The following is a 25,025-nucleotide window of genomic DNA, read 5'->3' as shown; positions in this document are numbered from 1 at the left end:
CAAAAGAATTCACTGAAGCACCAAATCCAGGAAAAGTGCATTTATTCAAGTAACAAGCTGGCACCTGCTCATTTTCTCCAAAGCGTTTCAGCTTAAAAAATAAACTTTGTTCACAGGTGAGCAGTTCAAACATTGAGGGTGCCCACATGCTTTTATTTTAAACTGATACTGCCTAAGTGGCTGCAATGGAGAATTGGTTTGGGTTTGTTATTGGGAGCATGACCCTCTTGCCGCAACGGTAGTCACAAAAGTCACTAGGGAATAGGGGTGAGCAAGGGGTGGAGGAGGAGCAATTTACTGCCTCTTTCAATATCCAGAAATGTATGCGCAATAAAGATAGAATGTACTATTGCAATCTCAAGCAGCTCTTTGGAAGTACGATGATGTTAATTGGGAAACGCGCTGCTGAATGGAATTGATTCCAAGCATTTTTTTAAAGTGCACTGCAGTCCTGAACTATTGTGTTTTTCACTTCAAAGTGCATTGGGGTTATATGATGAACATAACTACAGAGCCACGTAGGCAGTATCAGTTTAATAGCACGTAGTCAACCTTGATGTTTGAACTGCTCACCTGTTAAAAAGGCTGATTGTTTAAACTGAAACGCTTCGGAGGAAATGAGCAGGTGCCAGTTTGTTACTTGAATAAAAGTGCTTTTCCTGGATTTAAATGACAGCAACATCTAGTACTGCTGGGAGTCCTGTGGGAAAAATGACAGAAAATAATTCTATAGCCTCCATTACAGGATCCAGGGAACCGGTCCCAGAGTGCTGGAAAATAAAATTAAAAACAATATAAGGTACCCATCCAACTAACCCTTGTGTGGTGACCCAAAAAGGTGTTAAGTGGAATTATAATAGGTAATCTAAAGATAAAAAAATCTACCATTTTAAAAGCAAAAAAAACTGAAATTCTCCATTTATTTGTAAGTGACATAAGTATAACTTATACTGCCAGGATGCTCTACTTATGACTGAACATATTACATCACTGAAGGCGACTGAAAACTAAGGTAGTCGAAGTTACACTTATGGCATTTACATGTAGCATATGAGTGCTCTTTGTATCTTATAAATTTCACAACTCCCCTTCACATACACAGAGATAATAGCACTACAAATGATAGGAATAGAAAACAATGGCTTTTATTTTCAAATGTGTGAACTACTAGGAGTGTTGGAAAATGGTGGATGTGTTTCAGTAAACTTGGCTTCCACTGGACCACATGACACACTACATCCCATGCTTTAAAAAGAGACTTACTTTCCCACAAATCCACAATTAGACCACCAACACCTTGCAAAACACTAGTTGTTCAGGTATTGTCACTATTAGTGTCATTTAGGTAACAATGTGCATGCTTCATCTCCATTTGAAGTCACACCAGGGTTTATTTCTTCCACCATTGTAAATGCATATGGTGCAACCCTTTATTACTCATTTAGGGTATAACAGAAAAAAAGAAACTTCATTTAGCTCAAGTGTTTTGCCTTATACATAGCTCTGGATACTCCATATTTGAATCTGTAATAATGACATCCTATCACATTACCAAGTTGTTCCTCATATCTTCACATATAGCAGAAACATTACTTTGTAGGAAAAAGAAATCCATTTTGGTTGTTCTGTTGTCATCCTAGCAATGTCATAATGAAACACTCGGGTTTTTCCTATTCAACTTGAGAATGTTAGCTTTGTACACACTAAATACATTTATGTTTAAGATCAATTAATTTTAGAAAGTTGCAAGCATTATTCACGTGAATATGTTCTTAATGTTATGTTGATTACATCATACATTGAAATCCATTTCCCATAGAATTTGTGATGTAATGATAAAACTCCTTATGTTAAGGTGACATGTGTATAAGATCAGGCATGCAATGCCCGTTGGGCCCAAAGGACTTCAGCCCCCCCCCCATCGTGTGTGGCAGCCCGGGCTGAGACAGCTTCCTGGGCACACACACAGCCGCACCCGAGTACTTCACAGGTCTTTAAAAGACCATTTGATTGTTAATGAGGCTTTGGTTTTTTTTCACCCCTTCTTAGAGCCCCTACACTCTGTCTATTGCTGAAAGAATAAGCCTCTACCCCGAAATATTTTTTAGCTCCCCACCCACACTAAAATCTGACTCCAGTTGTGCTTTTGTATAAGATAATGTCGCTTTTGCATGGTCATCACCATTCTTTTCAACTGATGCTGCTGGTTTTTGACTCTGTGCACTGGGACTCTGCTAACCAGGCCTCTGTGCATGTGCTCTGACCCCTAAAACATGTTGAAATTGGCTATACTCCTAACAAAACATCTAACTTACCTATAAGTCACTAGTAAATGATACAAATTGGAGCAATGGCCTGTAAGTTAAATGTCACTAGTGGACTGCAGTACCCATTGTGCCACCCACTACAGTGACCAGTCAAACATGACTACAGACCAACCAATGTAGCCTGTCTGAGCAGTTATAAAACTGCATATCCAATATATCAAAAGAAACCCTCTTGACAGATCTAAACCCTCCTTTTAAATATTAATAAGTCACCAAAAGTAGGCCTTAATTGCCACAAGGCAGGATGTATGATATTTAAAAGTAGGACATGTAAATGTTTAATGTTAAACGTTTCCTTAAAGTGGAACAGCATCAAACACTATTTGCACTGTAGCAGGGGTAGCTGTTTTATAGTAAAGTATTAAAATATAGCATTCATTTAAAACATGTTGTCAATGCCTAGAAAAAAACTACAAAATGAAATCTTGGACTTTTTATAAAATTTATTACAAACCCAATCCACTGGTATGGCCAACTTTGTAATAAAAATTGAAAAGGTTCCTTCCGAGAACCTCCAAAAGCCAATTTACATCAGTTTCTAACTGTCACCCAACACCTGAATAGCCCCTTGATGAGTAAACTTGCTTCCAGTGCTGATACAAATGCCCCTTGGGTGTGGGTAGGTGTTCTGTTTCTCTGGCATGAATGCAATCTGGGCTGTGCCAAGGAACTTACAGCCTGATTCATGAAGCGAAATAGCGCCCGCAATGGCTGCGATAACGCAATTGCGGGCGCAAAAGACGGAATCGGCATTCAAGTACGAAATAGCGAAATCGCAAAAAAATATTTGCGACTGGAATAGCGATTACGCAGTAATAGTCGCAGACTCCGGGAAGTCGAGCATTAGCGATACCGAAATAGCGACCAACCACGGAATCTGCGAAATGATTAGCGAAACGCAATATTGTCGCAATCGGCATTCATGCAAGAAATACATTAGCGAAAAAGCGCAAAATCGCACGTTTGCGCGGCGCAATTTAAGGACAGCTCAAAGCAGGTGGTAACCATACAAGCCATGATGAAGGCAAATTTGAAAAACTGTTAGCCAATCACCAACAGTTCCAGGCCTGACCAATCACACATAAGGACATTCAGCAGCAGCATTAGGCGTTCCGCAATGCCTGGGATGTACATGGTGGTGAGGCGGCGAAGGCTACAGCGAGCAGCACGGAGGAGACGCATGAGGCAGGCAAGGATTTACCGGCAGCGGGTCACCTTGCTGGGCCAAACCAGAGAACAGATATATGCAAAATACAGGCTGAATGGGGAAATGATCACCTGGCTGATACAAGAACTCGACCCCATCATGCAGCACCCAACAAGGCGAAACAATTCTGTGCCCACACATGTGCAGGTATTGTGCAGCCTGCACCTCCTGGCCTCCGGCAGTTTCCAGGGCATAGTAGCCGCTGCTGGGGGGATATCCCAGCCCACCATGTCACGCTGCCTCCACACTTTTGTTGACGCCATGCTCAGCCAGCTCCACCGGCACATCACATTTCCCACGAGCCAACAGGAATTGGACCTCACTAAACTACAATTTTATAATGTTGCCCATTTTCCCCATGTCCTCGGCTGCATAGACTGTACCCACGTCGCCATCTGCCCACCAGCTGGCACGGAGTATATGTACCGCAACAGAAAGTCCTACCACTCCCTCAACATACAGATGGTCTGCAATGCCAAGAGCATCATCACTGACATTGTGGCCCAGTACCCAGGGAGTACCCATGACTCCTTCATCTTCAGGCACAGCGGACTCCACACACGACTGATGAGGGGAGAGTTTGGGGAAGGACACCTACTTGGTAAGTACACTTTGTCGACAATGTCACATTGCTATGAAGTAACTGCGCTGCACAGGCAATCAACATCTGCTCCTCTCATTCAGGTGACAGTGGCTACGCCCTACGGGAATACCTCCTGACCCCTTACCTCAACCCTGCCACACCTCAGCAACGGCGCTACAATGTTGCGCACATCCAGACAAGGAACTGTATTGAAAGGACATTTGGCCTGCTCAAGAGCAGGTTCCGTATACTGCACAAGACAGGTGGGGCCATGTATTACAGTCCTGCAGCGTGCTGCCGCATTGTGGCTGTCTGTGCAATGCTTCATAACATTGCAACCAAGCGCCGGATACCAGTTGACATCTCAGGCAGTGAATCTGAGGGGGACGACCAGCCACCAGCAAATGCGCACCATGCACGCGGTGAGAACCCAGCTGAAGGCCACAGACGTCGCAACCACATCACAGCTAACAATTTCTAGCCCACCCCCTTCCCCCACCCCACATATCACAATTGCATGCAAAATGTAATGATAACACAAGGCGAATGTATGCTTCAAAATAAATGTATTTGTTTGATTCACAACAGAAAAGGGTCATGGTAAGAACTATTTACAAAAAAATACAGTATTCCAGCATACTGCATGTAAATGTGCATGGCAGGCTTATCTTCAGCCTGCGCCTGTGTCCCTGACACAATGTCATTGGTGCTTCCTGCGCACATTTCCCAGGCGCCTTTGAGGCTCCTCATCCTCATCCTGGGCAGATGGGCCAGGCGTAGCCCTGGTGCTGCGCCTAGGTGGGGGGGCCTGCGTGGCAGAGTTGCTGCTCACGCTGGAGGCAGCCTCACTCCCATCATCTCCCCCTACGATGGCCGGTAGCACAGGTGTGAGCAGTGGGACCACGGCGGTGGTCAAGTGCTCCAGCACCCGGGTAATCTCCTCGCAGCACTGGACCAGCTGGTGCTGCTGGGTCATAGAGCGCCGCGACAGCTGGGTGGTGGCATTTGCTGCCACATAATTGGAGCGACTATAGGTCGCCATCTGGCTCAGCAGCTGGTGGTGGCGCCTGCGTGCAACACTGCGCTGCTTCCCCAGCGCAGCAGTATTGGCCTCCATTGCCGCCTTCATGCGCTCAATGGCCGCCGTCATGCGGTCCACCCGCTGGCCGACTCCCGCCACATTGCGGCCGATCTTCTGCAGCTGGAGCTGGATGGCTCCTTGCTGCTGCGACTGCCTCTGGTGTAGACGGAGCATTCGCCGCTCCACGCTCATGCAGGCATGGAGATGCCCTTTGCCCCTCCTGCTGTTCTGCCGCTGTGTAGCGGATGTGGCTGGCCCAGATCGTGGAGGACGAGCTGCAGGTGTTGTAGCAGCTGGTGTCGCAGGTGCGGCAGGCACTGGAGGCACATTGGTGGGGGGCCTGGCCTTGGCAGACGGTGGGCCTGCAGATGGTGCAGCAGGTACGGTGGGGGGCCTGGCCTTGGTGACCGGTGGGCCTGCAGATGGTGCAGCAGGTAAGGTGGGGGGCCTGGCTGCTGGTGTTGGCGCAGCGGCAGGGGATGGTGGCTGGGTAGCGGGTAGGGATTCCTCCTCCTGGGCCTCCTCGACGATCACCAGCCTCTCACTGTCACTGCTATCATCTGCACCTGTGAGGGTAAGTGGATACTCATTAGGTGCATGTGACTGTCAGACGTGCAGATGTTACATGCATGCTGGGTGACATTCCCTGGATGGCTGTGGATTTGTGCGCTTAGGAACCTTTCAGGCCGCATTGTGGTACTACTACATTGTGGACATACTACGTCTCCCACAATGCCTCAGGGCATTTCCTGATGCACAACATAGGCATGATTAAGGGCCAATGAGTGAGCCTATTCAGGCAGGGACGGTCATAGGGGACAGGGGCGCAGTCGCATGCCACTTACCTTGGGTGTTGTGGGTTGGGCGGGAGGAGTCCAGAGTGGTCACGCCAACACACGCCTCCCTCTCCAAGGTGTCCTCTACCTGGTCCTCCAGGGGGGTGTTGGGTGGGACAGTCGGTCCACCACCTCCGGTGCCTGATGACTCACCGAGACGCGCCGCCACCTTCTCCTTGGCACGCCCTCGGAGGTCGTACCAGCGCTTCTTAAGCTCTTCCACCAACCTGTTTGCAACGCCAACTGAGTTCACGCTGGAGGCAATCCCCACCCAGATCCTCTGCTTCTCCTGTTCTGGGACCCTCCTTGAGTTGGCACCAAAGAGCTGGGCGTGTTGGGCCACCACCCCTTCTATGAGGTTCTCCAGCTCCGACTCGGAGAACTTCATTTTGCGCTTGCGGCTAGCGCTGTTGCTGGGGCCAGGCAGTGGTTCTTCAGACATGGCGGTCGCTATTTCTGCCGGGTCGGGAGTCGCTATCGGCGGTTTAGCAGCAGCTTTCCGTCGTGTAGAGTCGGATGATTGCGTCACTGTGGTGTTTGGGGGTGGGATTTGGCTGCTTCCTGGTTGTGATGTCATCACGGTGCTCGGAATGCGTCATCCCGTATTTCCGGATCCCGCGATAATGCGACTCGCAATCCCGATCGCACGGGATTGTGAGTCGCAATCCCGTGCGATCGGGATTGCGAGTCGCTATCCCGTGCGATCGGGATTGCGAGTCGCAATCCCGATCGCTGGTGCCCGGAAATTGCGATTTTTCTGCGTTTTTTGTAGGTCGCTAACGGCTTTAGCGCCCGCGTGCGAGTCGCTATTTTTTCCCCGAAAAATACATGAATGCCGTTTTGCGTTTTCTCAATAGCGAGTCGCTATTATTCGCTATTAGGGACACGCAAAACGGCATGTACATGAATCAGGCTGTTAATTAACTTCAAAGATGGCTGCCTTCTTACAGGCAACTGTAGCTGACACATGGGCAAAGCCCTTCTTTGACCACCGAGTCAGACAGGTACCAATCCCAGTGGGAAAGGAGGTGCTCTTAGAACTGGTTTGAAGCGACAGTATAGGAAAGGTTGCTTATTTCCCTGGCTACAACTATGGACTGGACACAGGAGCCCTACACAGAAGAAGAAAAGGTCTGCCATCTGGGCCTTAGGTAGAGAGGGGAACTCTGGGATTGTTTGCAGTCGAGCACACAGGACCTGTTGCAAAAGTGTGTGGCTTTATCCCTGGGAGCTTTTCCCTATTGTCTAGGGTGGGGACAGGAGTCAGCTCACCCACAGGCCAGTGCCAGGCATAAATATGGCACCCTGGGCACCCTCTTCAGAACACTACTAGACCTGTGGAAGACAGAAGAAGGATGCACACCGATTCTGTTGAGACCTGTGAGGAAACATGAAAAGCTGGACCTTCCCCCACTTTTTCCAAGGACAATGAAGTAGACTCCAAGGTTCAGTTTGCCTCCTGTTAAGATACAGGGACAAAGCAAGCTGCTAGAAACCCTTTTATTAAAGAGCCCAGCAGACCAGTTCCAACCGGACCTGCCTTGGACCCTGCTGGTGGCTTCTGTTGTTGTGAGTCTTGAGCTCAAAAGCTGTTCCTGAGGCCCGGGGACCCTTAACCATGTCAAAATGTACTCCTACTAACATCATGAGAAACCTTGCACTTGGAAACGTTTTGGCTCCCAATACCTTCAGAGAATCAGGAGAAGCCTCCCAAGTCAACCGGATAGTGAGGGACAGTGGCGGATCCTCGAGGGAGTGATGCGGGCGGTGAGGCGAGTGTGGTAAAGGGTGGGGCGTAATAAACTCCGGCATACAGCTGTACGGAGGTAAGTAAATAAATAAATAAAAATAAAATTACATTGTGCACACTGTAATACCAAATGGCAATGCAGCACCCACATTGTGATTTGTTTTATTTATTTACTTAACTCCATACGGCCGTATGCCGGCGATCACTACCCCCCCCCCACCCAGACCTTGCCCCGCCACACTGCCCCGCAGCACTGCCTCGAGGAACCGCCACTGGTGAGGAACCCTCCTTGGGAGTGAACTTGCATTTTTCCAACTGAGGGCTTTCCTGCCAAAAGTCAACAACTTCACTGGAAATTCATCCAACATCTGTCCGGCCTCCTTGACCTCTTCACAACCACAGCCTGTTCCCTTGCCTTGTTGAGGATTTTTGACTTCCATTTCAGAGACTAAGGGTCCCATTAGAATGTCGGGCGGATCGCCGCCGCCATGATGCGGGCAGTGGCGATCCCCTCGACATCCTTCCCCAGCCACCACCCATTTCCCATTACTATGGCGGGGGGACCGCAGTGGACGGAAAGACCCTCCGCCGCTTTTCCGCCCTGTTAAAGAGCTGACCGAGTGGAAAAGGGTTTCATATGGTGGCGGTGTCTGTTAGGCACTGCCTTCATATGGTGGCGGTGTCTGTTAGACACTGCCATCCATATTAGGGTGTGCGGGGACATGCTTGCCACCACGGAAAGGCATGCGGGAATGTCTTGTAGGGGCCCATTGCAGGCCCCCAGGGACTCCGAGGGGGTGGGGGTGTACATGGGGGGTACCCCCCTGCACTTCGCTGTACAATGTGGCAGGCACCACGCCGTGCCTGTCACGTTGTGCATTGAAGTGCACAATGTGCATTTTTAGCATTGCGGCGGTACTTACAATGTTAAAAATGCGGGATGCGCCCGCCAGTGTGACAGGCGCATCCTATTGGCCCCCGCGGGACCGCCGCCCTTATGGCGGGTGGTCCCGTTTTACGTCGGGATGGCGGGCAGGCCTAATGGGCACCTAAGTGAGAAGGTAAAACATCAAGCCTGACCAGCTCTCCATCACCTAAATTGCTTCTAGGTCTCGATCAAGCATAACCACATGACCGCTGATGGCACGTAACACTTTTTACCACAATTTTCATTCAAATTGTTGTATTTCCAGTTCCCCTTATTGGATTGTTGTTAATTTTATGTCATTATTTTCAATAAATGATTGTCTGTTTTTATAAATTTGAATGGGATTTTTATTGTGTTTTGATTTCAGCTTGTTAATTGTTTTGATACTTCTAAATCATTTACACATTTTCTTTAGTTAAGTCTGTCTGTTCGGTGCCATAGCTACCAGCTCAGGTTTAAATTTGTGATACTTTTACTGGACCTACAAGAAAAGTGACATTATTACTTGTGGTGTACTACCATCCATCCCAAATAATAATCAACTTTCCCAAAATATGCATAATGCATCAGATAATTAATCCACTGTTGTGTATTTTATTTCTATACTTGATTAAAGTTATTTTCACTAGTATCATAGCCATGCAATAATGAAGCCCATAGCTTGTAAAGTGACATATGCTTAACACTTCACACAAGCAAACCATTTGTACTAAATCCATTTTTATATTGAATAAAAAATGTGTGATGAGATGGCTTCATTCAACCTAGCTATAATTTGTTCACAATTCATTTTGTAAATTTTTATAATTTCAATTCTCTAACTCCAATAATTAAATCAATTTTGATTAAAGTGACTTGTGTTTGATTCCTCTTGTTTAATTCACCAATGTTGTTGAATTAATTCATAACACTAAAACTGACCTAATTTGAAGAAACAAGTGCTTAGATGATCGCAAATGTACTTCATTTGTGAATCCCTTTCACATCATGCGGCTCTTTTTGATATAACTTGCTTCATTTCAACTGGGTTGTGCTCAACTAATCATTTATGTATCTAAATCGTGTTAGTTCCATTTCTCCAGAGTTTATAAGTCAGCTCATATTGCTTATAATGATCCTCTTCTTTTCCTCTTACAGAGGCCTCTTTATTGGAATTACAGATTTTCTAAGTACAATTCCTGATTCAAAGGTTTAAATGGATTCCATTCAAATATTTCTCTGCATATTTTATTTTGCCATGTCTTTTATATAGTGCATGATCATTCAGATATCATAACTAAGTCCATTTTACTAATGTGCACCAAAACAAATTGTCAGAATAATTTATGGAAACCTCATCTCAGAAGTTACAATCGATTTGGGCACTGTTCAGTACATTGATGGATTTTGTTTTGGAAAAGAGATGCCATACCCCACTCATTATCACCTTCGTATTTGATACCTCTTTTATATATATTGAACTTCTTTTCCCTACAATAGATGATTCAATCAACTTCATTGTATATTTCTCCCTCTTTAGTAATATGGCTGCCTGTCATCCAGCATAGCATAACAATGCTGTATATTGTCCTTCTTTTTCACAAATGTACATGAAGTTCTACATCAGGCTTTTGACCCCATGAATTTGTCGTGCACACTAGCGGAATCAATCTTGACTCTTCGTTTTTCAATTCAAGCACACAATCTACCCCATAAGGATGCACCCTAAGGTGTTTAACACCATAGCAGGTTAATTCCTGCAAATTGTCATCACATTTGTCCCGGATCTATTTTGTTATTGGATCGCTGCGGTCCTGATTTTTTTCACCTACAGATGTTGCAATATTCTTTCGTTAATTGTTTTTGCTGTGCTTCCTACATATTTTTAGGGCAGTTATATTCCAATTAATAAACCACATATGCCTTGTTGCAAGTTGTTCCCTTGTTGAGCTGAAGTTTATTGCCCTTAAACAATCTGTAATTGTTCTAGTTTAGGCTATGTATACATGCTTTACAAGATCCACATTTCCAGAGTCAAGTTATAGTTTCTTTAGGGCATGAGTTATAGTTACTTGAGATAACTATAACTGGTGCATTTTACTGTTTTTGTTGATTTAAAACGGAATGTTTAAACAGACATTTTCACCTAACTCTAAAGTCCCTTTAACCATTGTTGTTTTTAGTGAATTAGTAAGGTTTTTGTTTGTAAAAGTAGATATTATTACAATTCCTTACAATAATGTCATTTAAACTTTTATTTTGTTTAATGGATTTCCTTTGTTTTTATTTTCAAATTGCAAAGTACGTACAAATTAAATTCACATCATAGATCTGGCGACACCCCCCCAGCCCTCCCCCTCTCCTCCCATATCAAGAGAAGGTACATGTGTGATTGGAATAAGGGGCACAGGTATGCAATAAATAATACAAGTGAAAAAGTGAGAGAAAGATTTAAAAAAAAAAATGCCCCAGCGTCCCTTTTTGGAGTAAACTGCTTTCTGAAGGTGGTATGTTGCTACATATCTAGCCAACCAATGAGAGAAAGAGGGAGGCTCTGGATCGAACCAAGCTGTCGCAACACATATTCTCCAAACAGCCATTGCTGTGAAGGTTAAGCCCTCCCTTTTCAAATGTGGTGTTTCTGCTTGTGTTCCAAGCATAATAACTGTGGGGTTCAGAGTAATTGGCTGAGAGGAGACTTCCCTTAAAAACCCCTGTATTCGGTTCAAAGTGGGTGAAAGCTTTAAACAAGAAGCAAAAATATGTACGGAGTCGGCCCCGTATTCAGCGCATCTAGGACAGAGAGTGCCTTGCCCGGCCCAAATTTTGCTATTTTATTAGGAGTAGTATACAAAAAAAATTTGTTTTAAAGTGTTGAGCCTGTAATTTGGCAGAAAGTAGAATATTTTGTGACAGGGTGAGAGAGTTAAAGAATACATTTCCAGAGGTGTCAAGTTTGGAGTGCCATTTATCTGCAAGAGTTTGTAGGTCATCTGGAGTCTGCCTATTTATCATAGAGTATAGGAGGCCGATTCGAGGAGTCGGTTGTTTCCGTGAGGAATTAAGAAATTCCACCTCCGTGAATCCTGAGGCACCCCCAACCTTTCTGGAGAGATAGTCATAAATAGATAGGTATTTAAAAGCATCATCTCTCTTAAGGTTAAATTTAGTTAAAAGGTTAGAAAAAGAGATAACGCCCTCGCTAGTAAGTAGGTCGCCTAATTTTCCAATACCTGCCCTATACCAGTCTGAAAAATAAGCCTTTCCAAAAATATCGGGGAGATTAGTATTATTTAGAATGGGAGAGTTGTGATTATACCTGCCTATACCAAAACATCTACGGATGCTTCGGAAGACCTTAAATGAGCTAAGTAGGGTCTTAAATCTAGCCCGTTTGAAGAAGCCAAAGGTCGTTTCTCATAGCAGACATCTCCAGGTATTCTCCCCAATCAGCAATTGAAAGGGAGAGGGTAGCCCTGTGGAATGGGAGTCGGGTAATTCTTTAATTAATTCAGAGCTATATTGCATAACAGCAACCCAATAATACAGGGTAATGTTAGGGGAGGCCTAGCCTCCTCGAGATTTTGGCAAGCACAGTTGTCTAAGTGCCCTCCTGGGTTGTGAATAAGCCCATATAAATTGTGTATACATTTGCTGAAATTTCATGAGGCTGGTTTTGTTAAATTCTAAAGGAATAGAGCGAAAAAAATATAAAAGTTTGGGGAGGTAGGTCATTTTTATAACGTTGCACCTGCCAACTAGAGTGAGATTCAAATTGTTTATTTGTTTCAGCGCTTTTCTGGTCTGTGAGGCGAGCGGTAGCAGGTTATTGGAGACAACTTCGTCTAGGTTAGAGGATATTGAAACTCCTAAATATTTAGCGTTAGGAACTACCCTATGGTCGGCCCAGGAGATTTGAAAATTTGTTATTATCTGGGTCTTGTTTTTATTAAGAGCATACCCAGATATTTTCCCAAATTTGTTTGTTCCCTTTCCAACCCAGCTATAGCACTTACAGGGTCTGGCGAGGTAATGGCCAAGTCATCCGCGTAAGCTAGGATTTTAGTGAAACAGCCTTGGTAGTTAACGGGTAAAATGTTCTGATTATTTTGAATCTGCTTGATGAAGGGGTCTGGATACAAGGCAAAAAGCAGAGGGGAGCAGGGACACCCCTGTCTAGTGCCACGAGAGATCTCAAGTTGTCCAGTTAGTTGACCATTAACAGAGACACAGAGGGTTTTAAATAGAGCGTTTGTACGGCTTGTATCAGTTTAGACCCAAAGCCCATCCTCTTCATGACCGCCCACAAATATCTCCAGGAGACCCGGTCAAAGGCCTTTTCGGCATCCAATAATATTAGAGACATGGGGTCCCCTGCGGTCTGTGCGGCGTCGAATAATGTGATGGCTCTCCTAACGTGCTCTGTTGTGCCCTTTTTGGGGATAAACCTGTGCTGCCACTTTGATACAAGGGATTCCACTACCGAGGAATTTCGATTTGCCAGTATTTTAGAGAAAATCATGGAGTCGCAGTTAATAAGTGTTATTGGGCTGTATGAACTCATATCCAAAGGGGATCTATCTTTTTTAGGGAGGATTACTATCTTAGCGTTAGACCATGAAGATGGAGGGTTAGCCCCGCTAAAAATAGATCCACATAGTTCTGTAAGAATTTTTTGGAGTTGTGGCGCAAAGACCGTATAAAATTCTGCGGGGATGCAATCCAACCCGGCAGCTTTCCTGTCAGGAAGGGATTTAAGGGATTCCAGTATCTCTTCCCAAGTAGGGGTTAGGTCTAATGTTTCACTGGAACCAGTGGAGAGTGTTTGTAAATCAATCCCATTAAGATACCTAGTGATGTCATTTTCAAGTATGTCAGCCGGATCTTTATTCTCTTCTGTGTAAAGTTTAGCATAATAATCCTGAAAGCCCTTTCTTATCAGATCAAAGTCTTTGGTCTCTTCCCCTGATGGGAGTTTAATTGTGTGTATTTCATAACTCGAAGCCTGCTGTCAGGTCCTGACTGCCAAGTAATTCCCTATACGATCAAAACCTTGGAGTTAGATGGGACGATAGCATGTCCTTCACCGCCCACATCCAACAAGTCGCCGGTTGCTGCTTCAGCAAACTGAGAAATCTCCGAAAAATCCTGAGACTCCTCCCGGAGAGCTGCCGGAAAACGGTTATTCACGCCACTGTTACATCTCGGCTGGACTACGCCAATGGACTCTACCTTGGCCAACCTAAATACCTGACGCAAAAACTCCAGGTAGTCCAAAATGCGGCTGCGAGACTGTTACTGCGAATTCCTCTCAGGCAGTCAGTCTCTCCGCATCTTCGCTCTCTGCACTGGCTGCCAGTGACCAGCAGAATAAAATTCAAAGCACTTACGCTAGCGTTCAGATCTCTGCATGGCTCCTGCCCAGAGTATTTGAAAAAACGCCTCCAAAGATATGCCCAAACACGTGCACTTCGGTCCAACTGCCGTGTTCAGCTGGCCGTCCCACGATCGAAAAAGGCTCGACTAGGCGGTCGGACTTTCTCGGCAAACGTCACCTCTCTTTGGAACACTTTACCCCAAGAAATTCAGCAGGCTCCTTCTGAACCTTGCTTCAAGAAGCTGCTGAAAACGTGGCTCTTCACCCAACCCCGCTAGCTTCCTTTTTTTCTGCCTCTAGGTCAACTATGCTCCTCTAGCGCCGGGACACCTCCAAGCGAGGTAGCTGTTCGCGCTCTATAAAATGCAGTATTATTAATATTACATTCGTAATTTTCTTGCCGTGTGCTCGCCCATTTTGCAGCAGCTTTTTCAGAGAAGATTGCTCCTATTCTAGACTTAGCCAAGATAACCTCTCCTTGGATACTCTCAGTGTTTAGCCCTGTTTGAACGGCTTGGGTCAGCTTAGTTTCGGCCTCCTTAAGCTGTTCCTGTAGATCGTTTATCAGAAGCCTCTCCTTTCTGTTTCTACCCACTGAGAAACACAGCGTCTCGCCCCGAATGCCTGCTTTAAGCGTATCGCAGACCACTGCCAGAGAAGCTGACCCCAGGTTTATATCTAGGAAGTCCTGAATCCAACCCCGCATGTGTGTTTGATATGCTAAATCCTGAAGTAAAGCTTTCTCAAAACTCCAAGAAGAGGGCATTTTAGGTTTTCCCAGTCCCTTGATATTAAGGTAAGAGGGTTGTGGTCAGACAAAAAACGCGGGCGGTCTTAATAGTGCTGTTATTCATGAGAGACGGTGAAATGAAAAAGTAGTCTAGTCTGACAAGGGTGCGGTGAGGGGCAGAAAAAAGGTGAAGCCGGGAAGTGAAGGATTTAAAGAAGCCCATACATCTTTCAAGCCGTGTGTCTCTACCATATTGATCAGGGCCTGAAAAACCAGTGGCTTTCTGCCCTTATACCTCCAGCTATTATCAATTGCCCAGTTACTGGGCAGATGTAGGTTGAGGTCTCCAAAGAGAATTATGGGAGTCAACCAGTGGGCTAATTCCCCAGATACATGGTTAATAACTCCGGGATCATCAGTATTGCTGCCATAGATTGAACATAATGTAAAGGGAGGACTACCAGGAAGAATGCATTCGGTTATAGCCCACCTACCTAACGGGTCCACTTTGACCTGAGGAGTAATTAAGTGGGAGTTTTTTTTCTACCAGTATGCTTACCCCTCTGGTTTTAGAACTTTGGGTTGTTGCCCCCAGGACTTTGAGCCCTAAGGAATCTAGCAGTGATTTCTGTGAGCCTTCGATGTGTGTCTCTTGTAAACAAAAAAGGTCGCCCCTCAGAGTTCTAAGACCCTGAGACACATTTTGACGTTTGGAGCGATCATTGAGTCCACAGATATTCACACTTACGATTCTTTAAGAGTCTGAGTTAGCCATCTAGAGAGATCTGTAGTAGCGTGCGATATCAAAAATCTTAGTTTTGCGTGAAAAAGAAAAAATTGAGTACATTCAGTACATTCTGTTTAGCATGTATAAATAGATACAATTTACGAAATACCTTACATCAGATTCCCGAGCCCGTTTTTCCAACAAAAAAAAGAGATTGGGTCCCCCCCCAACCCCCCTCCCCCCCTCCATTTTCGGAGCAATCAGGAAAGCCCTGAATGATGGCAATCTACATGAGCCCCAGCCATCTGCCATGCTGGACTGGGAGAGGAAAAAAAAACAAAAAAAAAGAAAGCAGAAACAAAAGGCCTGGTTCAGATTTCTTGCTCTAAAAATGGGCAATAGTCATTGACACCCCCCGCAAATGTCTATATGTGTGGTAATATTATGAGGGAATGAAAGAGGAGCGGGATAGGAGGTAGAGAAGAAAAAAAAGAAGAGAGAACTAAAAGAGCATAGCGGCATGTGTAGAGAGTGGGAATTGTCAATTTATAGCTTGGTTCATCTGTTGCTGCTTTTGTTCTACAATTTGGTCAGAAATTCCCCAGCTTTAATTTCAGATAGGAAAATCTTGGTGGTTCCTTTATAAATGATTTTGAGCCTGGCTGGATTCAAAAGGTACACATCCGCCCCTTGTTGTTGAAAAGGTAGAATTAATTGTCTGAGGTGCCATCTTCGCTCCACTGTCTGGTGGCAGAAGTCCGGCTTAGCGAAGAAAGTTATTCCATTGGCACCTTTCTTAGAGTTAAAGCAGGCTTTGTCGTAGATCATTTCCCTAAGAAGAAAGTTTCCGAAATATACCAGAAAAACTTTAGGGTGTCCTCCAGGGTTGTGTTGTCGCTATAGATGGAAGGGGAAGCGATGGGCCCTCTGCACGTCCCAGTCCCAGCCGGTCTCATCAGGGAAGGACTCCTGCAGCCTGCAGTAATTTGACAATGAAGCGCCTTGGGTCTTCCCCCTCCTTCCCTTCAGGAATACCCAGCAAGCGTAAGTTGTTTCGCCGCTGGCGATTTTCTTGATCCTCCATTTTTGTCATTAGATCGATCATACAGGCTGTGCTGGACTCCTCCTGTTGCTTGGCAACAAGGCTTTCTGCCTCTAGATGTTCTGTTCGCGCCTCTACCATAGTAATACGGTCGCTGATGTCGGAGCAGGTTTGTTCAGGCGTCTTAGTCCACTTTGTAATTTTTTTGCGGTATTTTTGGCTGTTCGGTTTTCAGCCCGAACTTCCACCTGAAATTCCTTAATTGAGGCTAGAATGGACCCTAGAGAGGGTTCGGAGGAGTCAGTCGGAGGGGTCTTTGAGCTCCCCCACTGAGTAGAGTTGTGATCATCCTCGTCAGGTGGGTACGACATTTGGGAGTCCGAATAATCCCACTATAACTGACTGCGCCGCTTACTCATATTACTGGGCTTCTTGGAACGCTGAACAGTGCTGATTTCCTTGTGTGAGATCTCACTATCACCTTCGCTGGCGCCATCCAACGCTTCATTACTAGAGGACTAGAGAGTACCGTCTGAAACAGAGTAAAAGTGCTCTATTCCGGCCTCGGGTGTCCAGGGGTTCTGAGGAATGGAAGGTGGCTGCAAGTTCTGGATTACCTTATCAATCTCGTCTGACTGTGGGTTGTTAGTGAGAGATGCGATCTCAAGGCAGGGTTGTTGGCTGGTAATGTCAGGTGCATAAGGTGGAGAGAGGTTGCTGGATGGCTGGTCTACCAGGGAAGCTGGGGAGAGTTACTGCATCCTTGATGGGCGCGGGAAGGTGCACCGATATATTAAGCGCATTTTCTTCTGCATCGAGAGTGGGTCCCCCTCCAAGGCTCTCTCTTTCGGCGTTCCCCTCTTGTATTGAGACACTTAGAGTTTTAGGATGTAGCGTGGGGTTAAGCGCGGGATTGTGGTGAGTCTTTTTAATCCCCAAAAATATTTTTGCCAGGGGGGGGGGGCATGCTGCATCTGAAATGTTAGCGTCTTTAATCGCCCCCCCCCCCACCCCTGGTTTAGCAGTCGGTTTCCCCAATTGTTTCAGCCCAGCACTAACCTCTGGTTTAAGGATGGCAGATCCTCCCAGTGCTCCTCCTGATATTGCCGTTCCATCAGCCACTGTCACTGGGTCTCTGGAGGTTTTTGTTTCACTCACAGAAACCGGAGTCTTTGTTTTGGGGCCTCTCCGCGCTGTCCGGGAGTTTATGATGCACCGTCTGCAGTGGAATATTTTGTGGAGATGACCTCTGCCCACGGCCGGGGAAATAATGAAAGAGAGGCCGGTTTGAAGAAGGCTTGCGGCCGCAAAATACAAATAAATCCACTGAGTCTGCGGGCTGGAGACAGTAGCGATTAATAAAAAAAACGACCCCAACACACTGCTTTGAAGCTTTTGCTCGTCGAGTTTAGCTTGTGAGTCCGCTCGAAAGAAAGTATTAGATGTCTTCGCCGTCTTTAATGCCCCTGTAACTTTCCAGCCTCGCCGTTCCAGAGTCAGCCTCTGCATCCTTCACGCTCTCGCTCTGACATCTGACATCTGGCAGGTCTGCGCAGGGCGGCTGGCCGAGCGTAACGCTTCCGGCGTGGTTTGGCCGAGTGACGAGAGCTCACGGAGATTCCATCTTGCTCCTCCAACTGTAATTACCAATAATCTTTTTTAATGGATTTCAATGGGTGTCCATTGTTGTGCGTGCTGTGGACCCTCATGGAGGTCTACACCCGGCAGCCAATGACTCACTATTTCATGTAGCAATATAAAGGATGTAAGTTTAAGTAAGGCAGTCCTACTGGCTTTGTCAAAGGGTCGAAATAGCAAAATATAGAAAATGGCAGGCCTGTAGACTTCATCAAGTGGTCAACACATCAACATATTTAAAGCAAACCTATTTGCTTTGAAAGAAAGTCACCAATATCTATAATTATATGTACATTTCATAAATTCATATATTGAAATGTTTTATAAAAGCAATTTTCACAAAAAAATTAAAAAATAACATTAAACATGTCTTTGAGTCTTTTTTAACATTTTTCATACCACAAAGTGCAGCCATAGAACCAACCACAAGGGGCTCCTTCTGAAGAGTATACAGCTCCTGCTCAGAGTGCTTAAATAATATGGCAAGCTTTCTTTGGATCAACGGTTTCATGATCCAGGATACTTACTGTGTTTTTATTATATTACTGTGGGGGTGCTGTGCTCCTTACAGCCCTCCACAACATTAAAAAATGATTGGAGGTGCCTCTACCCCTTCTAGGGGCACCACGAGCAACAAAAAATATTTAATAAAAAAGCCCTTGTAAGGTATAATAGGTTTCTCCTCTGGGGGAAGTGAATGTGAAATGAACAGCTGTGCCACTCATTTCACATTCACAGTTTTTATATTTGGGGAGGGGGGCATGGAGCCCTCCTCCCCATGTCTTCTGAAGTCCCCAGGTAGCCCATCCTCCTGGGGCCTTTAGGTTTTTTTTAATCGGGATGGGGCGGTGTCTCCCTTCATCGAGCCACACAAGGGCCCAAGGGAACCCACCCGAAGGGCTGATGTTTATTTATTCATGGGGGAAGACTTCGAAAGAATTGGGGTTTGCACTGATACTCCTACCGCATCCCGGCAAGTAATCATTACCATAATCTTTCGGCTGCATTCTTCAGTCACGGAGAACGCTGCCGGAAGATTATGGTAATTTGAGCAGCCGCGAGCTTGCAATAGTGGTACTGTGGTAGAAGGAGAATAGTAATATAATCTATCCCCTGAGTGTTCAGCTTCCTTACCAGGGCCGGACTGGGAACTACAACCGGCCCTGGCAAAGTGCTCGGCCTTCTCCCCCCTCCCCACTCGGGGGGTTGGAGGTACCGCCGAGATAATTGTTGGGCTGGTTTTCGGCCGATTTTGGTACAGGGCCGATTTTGCAGCTATGTAATTGCCCTGTAACAAAAACGGCCCCCATGGGCCCAAAACCGGCCCCCACCCGTGCGGCGCACCGGGGAATTGCCCGGTGCCCGTTATGGCCAGCCCGGCCCTGTTCCTTACACGGGACTACTGCTCCAAAGTAGCTGACTTCAAACATTTGCTGAACAGGGTTTGTCACGCTTCAATATACAGCTCCAGCACTAATACTCGAGCGTTTGAGAGGAGTCTTCTCCTGTAGCACTAGCATTGAATCCCCCTGAATTAAATGGCATTGTATTCCTTTTACCCTTGTCCTGATGAGGCCCGAATTAATGGTCTGAAAGGCGTCGACCCCACAATAAGGAAGAGTCCGACAAATCATGATTGTATTGAACAATTGATTACACTCTCCTTGTACTAAGTGGAGGGTTGACTTATTCCCTCAAGTGTGTATTGGACTACTTCTTTTTCTCCAATTGCTTTTTGAATTATGCCTCTTGTTTATAATTAGTATCCACATAAAGTAAGACTGGGTAGGAAGGATTTGTACATGTATATGTATGTATTTACCTTTGTATATGTTTTGTGTGTTTTTTGTCATAAAAAGATAAAATATATTTTTGTATATGACTCTAGGAGTTGGTATCTGAGTAACAAGGAAAAAGAAAAAAAATGTAGAGATTTAATACTCAGTGATAGGGATTCATTAATTGTTTTCACTTTTGAAATATAGGTTTATTTGTTCCTCTGCATCATAGTCTGTTTCCATACTTACAGGGCAGTGGCCTCGTAAGGGCCCTGGGAACACTATTCCCCGAGATCAATCATTTTTTTGGTGGGGAGAGGTGTGTGCCCCCGATCCTTTTAAAGGCCCTGGGGACCCCATCCACCAGGGCTAAGCATTAATTTTGGAGAGTGGGGGTGAGTGGCCCCCCAGCCAGGCCTTCTAAAGGCCGTAGGAACCCCATCCCCATAGCTGTCGTTTATTTTGGAGGGGGCATGCAGCCCTCCCCCAAGCTACTGAAGGGCCATGAGAACCACAACCCCCGGGCCTATTTCTTTTTGGGGGAGGGGAATGTGGGGTCACTTGTCTGCCACCTTGGTTTCACCTGGAGTGCTGCATCTATTTTTGTAAGGTATTTGCGCTGGAAACTATTTTATGTTGACATCTGAAAATTATACAGAAGCTACTTCAATATGCCTCAAGTTCAATAAATCTATAATCATCTGAAAAACACCCCAGCTGCATAATCACATAGTCCCAGAGGCCAAGCAATTTAAGTCTCTGACTAACTGAACTATGAGAACTCAAAAGTTCCATAGATGTTGTGAAACAGGTTTTGTATTATAAAATTAATTGTGGATAGTGATATGCAAAAACACCTGCATAAGCCATAGTTAGTTAACAGTTTGCCCTGATTGTTACATTACAGGTGCCTTCAGCTTTTTGTTTAATTGGAATGAAAATTTAAGCATCCTGTTAGCTATCTCTCCTCCGGCATTATATTTGCTACTCTGCTTCGTGGCCAAGCCCAACACACAAATCTGCATTGCTGCCTTCATGAGCATCTGCTATGCATTCCTGATGACAGCTACGTTCCTGTCTATCATAGGTGAGTGGCTGGCTTCTACAAATATGGTCTGGTCGAGATACCTTGATATGTACATTTCTATTACCTATTACACCCTTTCGTATGAGAAATATCAGAGATACGCAATATTCTCACGTCCAATTAACCTCAAATGTGGTCTGTAAATTGCCTCTTATGCAGCCAGTTAAAATGAAATTCACATGACACTCATTGACAAATGTAGTACTTTGTAATCTGATGAAAAATGTAAATTTTGGTTAACCTACCTCCTGGTCTTACCTACGGGCCGGGAGGTTTTATGTTATTTCTCCTATTGCTCCACATTTCCATGAGTGGAGGAATTTGCGCATTTAAGAAAATGGATACTAGAACAGGGCAGAGATGCTGCTACTCTGCAGAGAACTGGGGTGGCAGCGCGGGCTGAAGAACGGTGATGGATTAAACCCAGATCTGTTGACTGGGTGTGAGTGTTTGATTGGTTCAGATGCTCCGTCCATCACCACCCCCATTTGTAACGCTGCAGAGAGGGCCAGGGCTTTCCTTGCAATTGTGAATAGGGCCCGGGGGCTGCTGTCATCTGTCGTCGTCTTCTTGCCTCTCTGCCTGTTGCATTTTGTATGGCAAGAGGGACTGAAGTAGTTGGCAGCTGCCATCATAGTACCGGGCTGTTGTTTCCTGTTCTGAACAGAGATGGACTGGGGAACCAAAAGCAGCCCTGGTAAAAATGTCAAACTTGCCCTGCTCCCATTGTCCCCTCGGATAATCTCTTTCCATCCATTCATTCATCCATCCATCCATCCATCCATCCATCCATTTTATCTCCTCAGATCACTTTCCGTCTCTTCCTCCTCTCCCTTTCTTTCATTGGAAGTTCCCCTGTACCTGCTTCAATTAGCCTAGGGAGCTGGTAAAAGTGACAGTGCACCAGGAGTGGCCCTGGCCATTAAAAACCGGCCTATTAGTGCTCCACTGGGCGAATGCCCAGTGGAATAAAAGGCCTGTCTTGCAATGGCTCTGGACCTATTTCACCATCATTTATTTAAAGTGAAGGATACTCCTAGGGACAGGTGAAAGCAGCCCTGGTACAATGTTCACAACTGTGAATAAAGCAATGGGGCAGCTTAAAACTCATCCAGAATGTTCTTCTTTTTTGTTTGAAAGATACCCGCCCATTAGGGAGATAGGGAAGTGGCATGAAAGGCCTGTGTGCTTAGCCTGCACAGAGAGAGCAGCAAAAATCTATGGATTTGAAATACATTTTCCTAAGGGGGTCCTAATGGCCACTATACACAACTTTGGACCAACTCTATGCTGAAACATAGATATTCAACAATCAATTCACATTATATAGACTCCCCAGACCAGAAGACAAGTTTTGCTCAAATGTCAGCCTAGCCTTCTCATCATGAACACTTCTTGGTGTGCAGGATTTAGGATCAAGATGGTTGGCCCATACCCACTGCCATCTTAACACATGAGCACGCCGGGCAGTTGCCCGGGGGCCCCATGAGCAGAATTTAACACTCATTTTCTGTAAAACATTTGTAGTCTTGTGAGTGATAATGTAGGCAGGGCCCACTGCTTTGCCCAGGGGCCTATAATGCTTTATAGACGGCCCTGCTCTTACCCTCTATCTGACTCCTATTTTCTGATCTTTATAAAAGCTTGTGTGCTAATGTGCTTCCTTAAACTGGCTCAATTATCTCACCGCCTTTTGTGAACACACAAAGAAAAAAGCAATAAGGTTTCCAAAAACAAAACGTAAAAGTGTAGTAGAATATATATATAACACAGCTTCAATTATGTAGACTAAAGCCACCTGCCGTCAAGCCGAAAGAGCATGGAGGAAGAACTATGACAGAGATCTAAAGGTATGCTACCTGGCTAAGGTAAAGATATATCATAGAGCTGTCTGCCGGGCTCGAGCTGACTACTATGCTAGAGAGTTCCAGGTGAATTCCAATCCGTCCAAACTGGTCTTTAAAGTCTTGAAGGAGCTCACAGCGAACAGACTTCCTATTACGGAGATTTGCTCCCTTGCTCACTGTGAGTCGTTAGCCAGCTTCTTTGTGCAGAAAGTAAACACCATCTATCGCTCTTTTCCCAAAGCTGACCCTGACAGTACGACTTTCACATTGCGTACCTCACAGTGCTTGGCTTTGCTCCCCATACCATCGGAACAGGAGTTTAATCTCCTAGCGGCCAAGGTCAAGTCTGGCTCGCCGGATGACCCTTTGAGACCGGCCCAGTTTTTGGACTCGGCGTCCATCTGCCTCCCACCGATTCGACAACTGGTGGATCAATCCCTTACCACCAGGTTAGTTCCACCTAGCTGGAAGGCTGCCTGTGTCATGCCCATTATAAAGAAGCCGGGACTGGATCCAGTGAAGCCGGAGAGCTATCGACCTATCTCCCTCCTTCCATGGGTGACAAAGATCACAGAGGCTCATGTGAATAACATCTTAACGAAACATCTGACCTCTGCACACCTACTGGATCCTACACAGAATGGTTTTAGATCTGGACACAGTACAGAGACGGCACTCCTATATATGGTTGAATATCTCCGCTCTGTACTAGATGCAGGTCAAATGGCGGCACTGGTCTTATTAGACCTCAGTGCCGCCTTTGACACTGTATCCCACACCATTCTTATCCGCAGGCTTGGTGAGGCTGGCATATCTGGCAAGGCGTTGGATTGGTTTCAATCGTTCCTTTCGGAACGATCATTTCAGGTAGTAGTGCCACCGTTCGGATCTAAGCCTCATGCCATCACTCAAGGAGTTCCGCAGGGATCGGCGTTGAGCCCCACTCTCTTCAACTTATACGTCCAACCTTTGGCGGCAGTTGCGAAGAGTTGGGGTCTCACAATGGTATCATACGCCGATGATACCCAGTTGGCGGTGGTTCTCAATGGGGACTCTGACCAATTGGCATCAAACTTTGCGGATGGTTTGAGGGCTGTTGCTGGCTGGCTTACTACCAACTGCTTACAGCTCAACGCCCTCAAAACCGAGTTGATGGTATTAGGGAAACATCCTGATCTGTGGGGTGCAAGCTGGTGGCCTAACGAGCTGGGACCCCCCCCTAAACCGGTCTCCGAACTTAAAAATCTTGGCGTGTGGCTGGACTCTAAACTAACCTTCTCGTGTCACACTAAGAAGGTGGCATCTACATGCTTCGGCATTCTTCGTGGTTTGAGGCCTATCCTCAAATTTTTCGATGCCTCCACTCGCCAGATGGTGATTCAAGCTAGTGTATCATCAAGGCTTGACTACGCGAGTTCACTGTTTTTGGGTGCCAATCAGGCGGAGGTCCTGCGACTCCAACGGGTGCAGAACGCGGCTGCCAGGGCCCTGGTAGGCCTGCCACGCTTCTGTTCAGCCCGCAGCACAATCTTTAAACTACACTGGCTGCCTGTAATCAGACGCATAGAGTTTAAGACTCTGTGTTTCGCGTTTAAAATTCTTAAAACCGACACCCCTACCATCCTCCGGCACCTCCTGACCCTGTACACTCCTTCACGTAGCCTTCGCTCTGCAGGTCAAAATCTAGCACTCGTTCCACGCTTCCAAAAATGCAGACTAGGCGGCCGTTCCTTCACTGTGTTGGCCTCCAAGCTTTGGAACGCGCTCCCTGTGCATATTCGATCTTTAGAAGATCTTTTTGCTTTCAGGAAAGCTGTTAAAACGTATCATTTCCCCCTGCCTTATTAAAATTTCCCTACTTTGTCTATTTTTGTTAGTTATGTTACCTTCTCAGATATAGCGCCGGGACGCCCCTTCGCTGGGGCAGCTGTGCGCTCAAAAAATCAATTAACATAACAAATTAACATGTAATACTTCGGCACAACAGAAAAAAACAGCGTGCTGGTACGCATTTTACCTTCAACGTGGAGGTCAATATTATTCTATACCTTGTGAAGCTTTCTAGTTTTATAAGAGCTAAGCCTTTTTGCCTGGATTTGTTTTGTCAA

The 25,025-nt window shown here is 45.8% G+C and overlaps 1 protein-coding gene across 1 annotated transcript in view; it reads left to right on the top strand.

Annotated features, from left to right (window-relative positions):
* Positions 1-25,025, top strand: part of LOC147708561 (chitin synthase chs-2-like) — a 709,679-nt gene that overhangs the window by 525,166 nt on the left and 159,488 nt on the right. The window contains exon 12 of the mRNA XM_086925750.1: positions 20,891-21,070. Coding sequence (XP_086781876.1) covers positions 20,891-21,070 — 180 coding nt within the window. The remainder of the gene's footprint in view (positions 1-20,890; positions 21,071-25,025) is intronic.

The sequence above is a fragment of the Lissotriton vulgaris genome, chromosome 6 (assembly GCF_964263255.1).
Source record: "Lissotriton vulgaris chromosome 6, aLisVul1.2, whole genome shotgun sequence".
Lineage (NCBI taxonomy): Eukaryota > Metazoa > Chordata > Amphibia > Caudata > Salamandridae > Lissotriton > Lissotriton vulgaris.
This window is presented reverse-complemented; position numbering and strand designations above follow the sequence as displayed.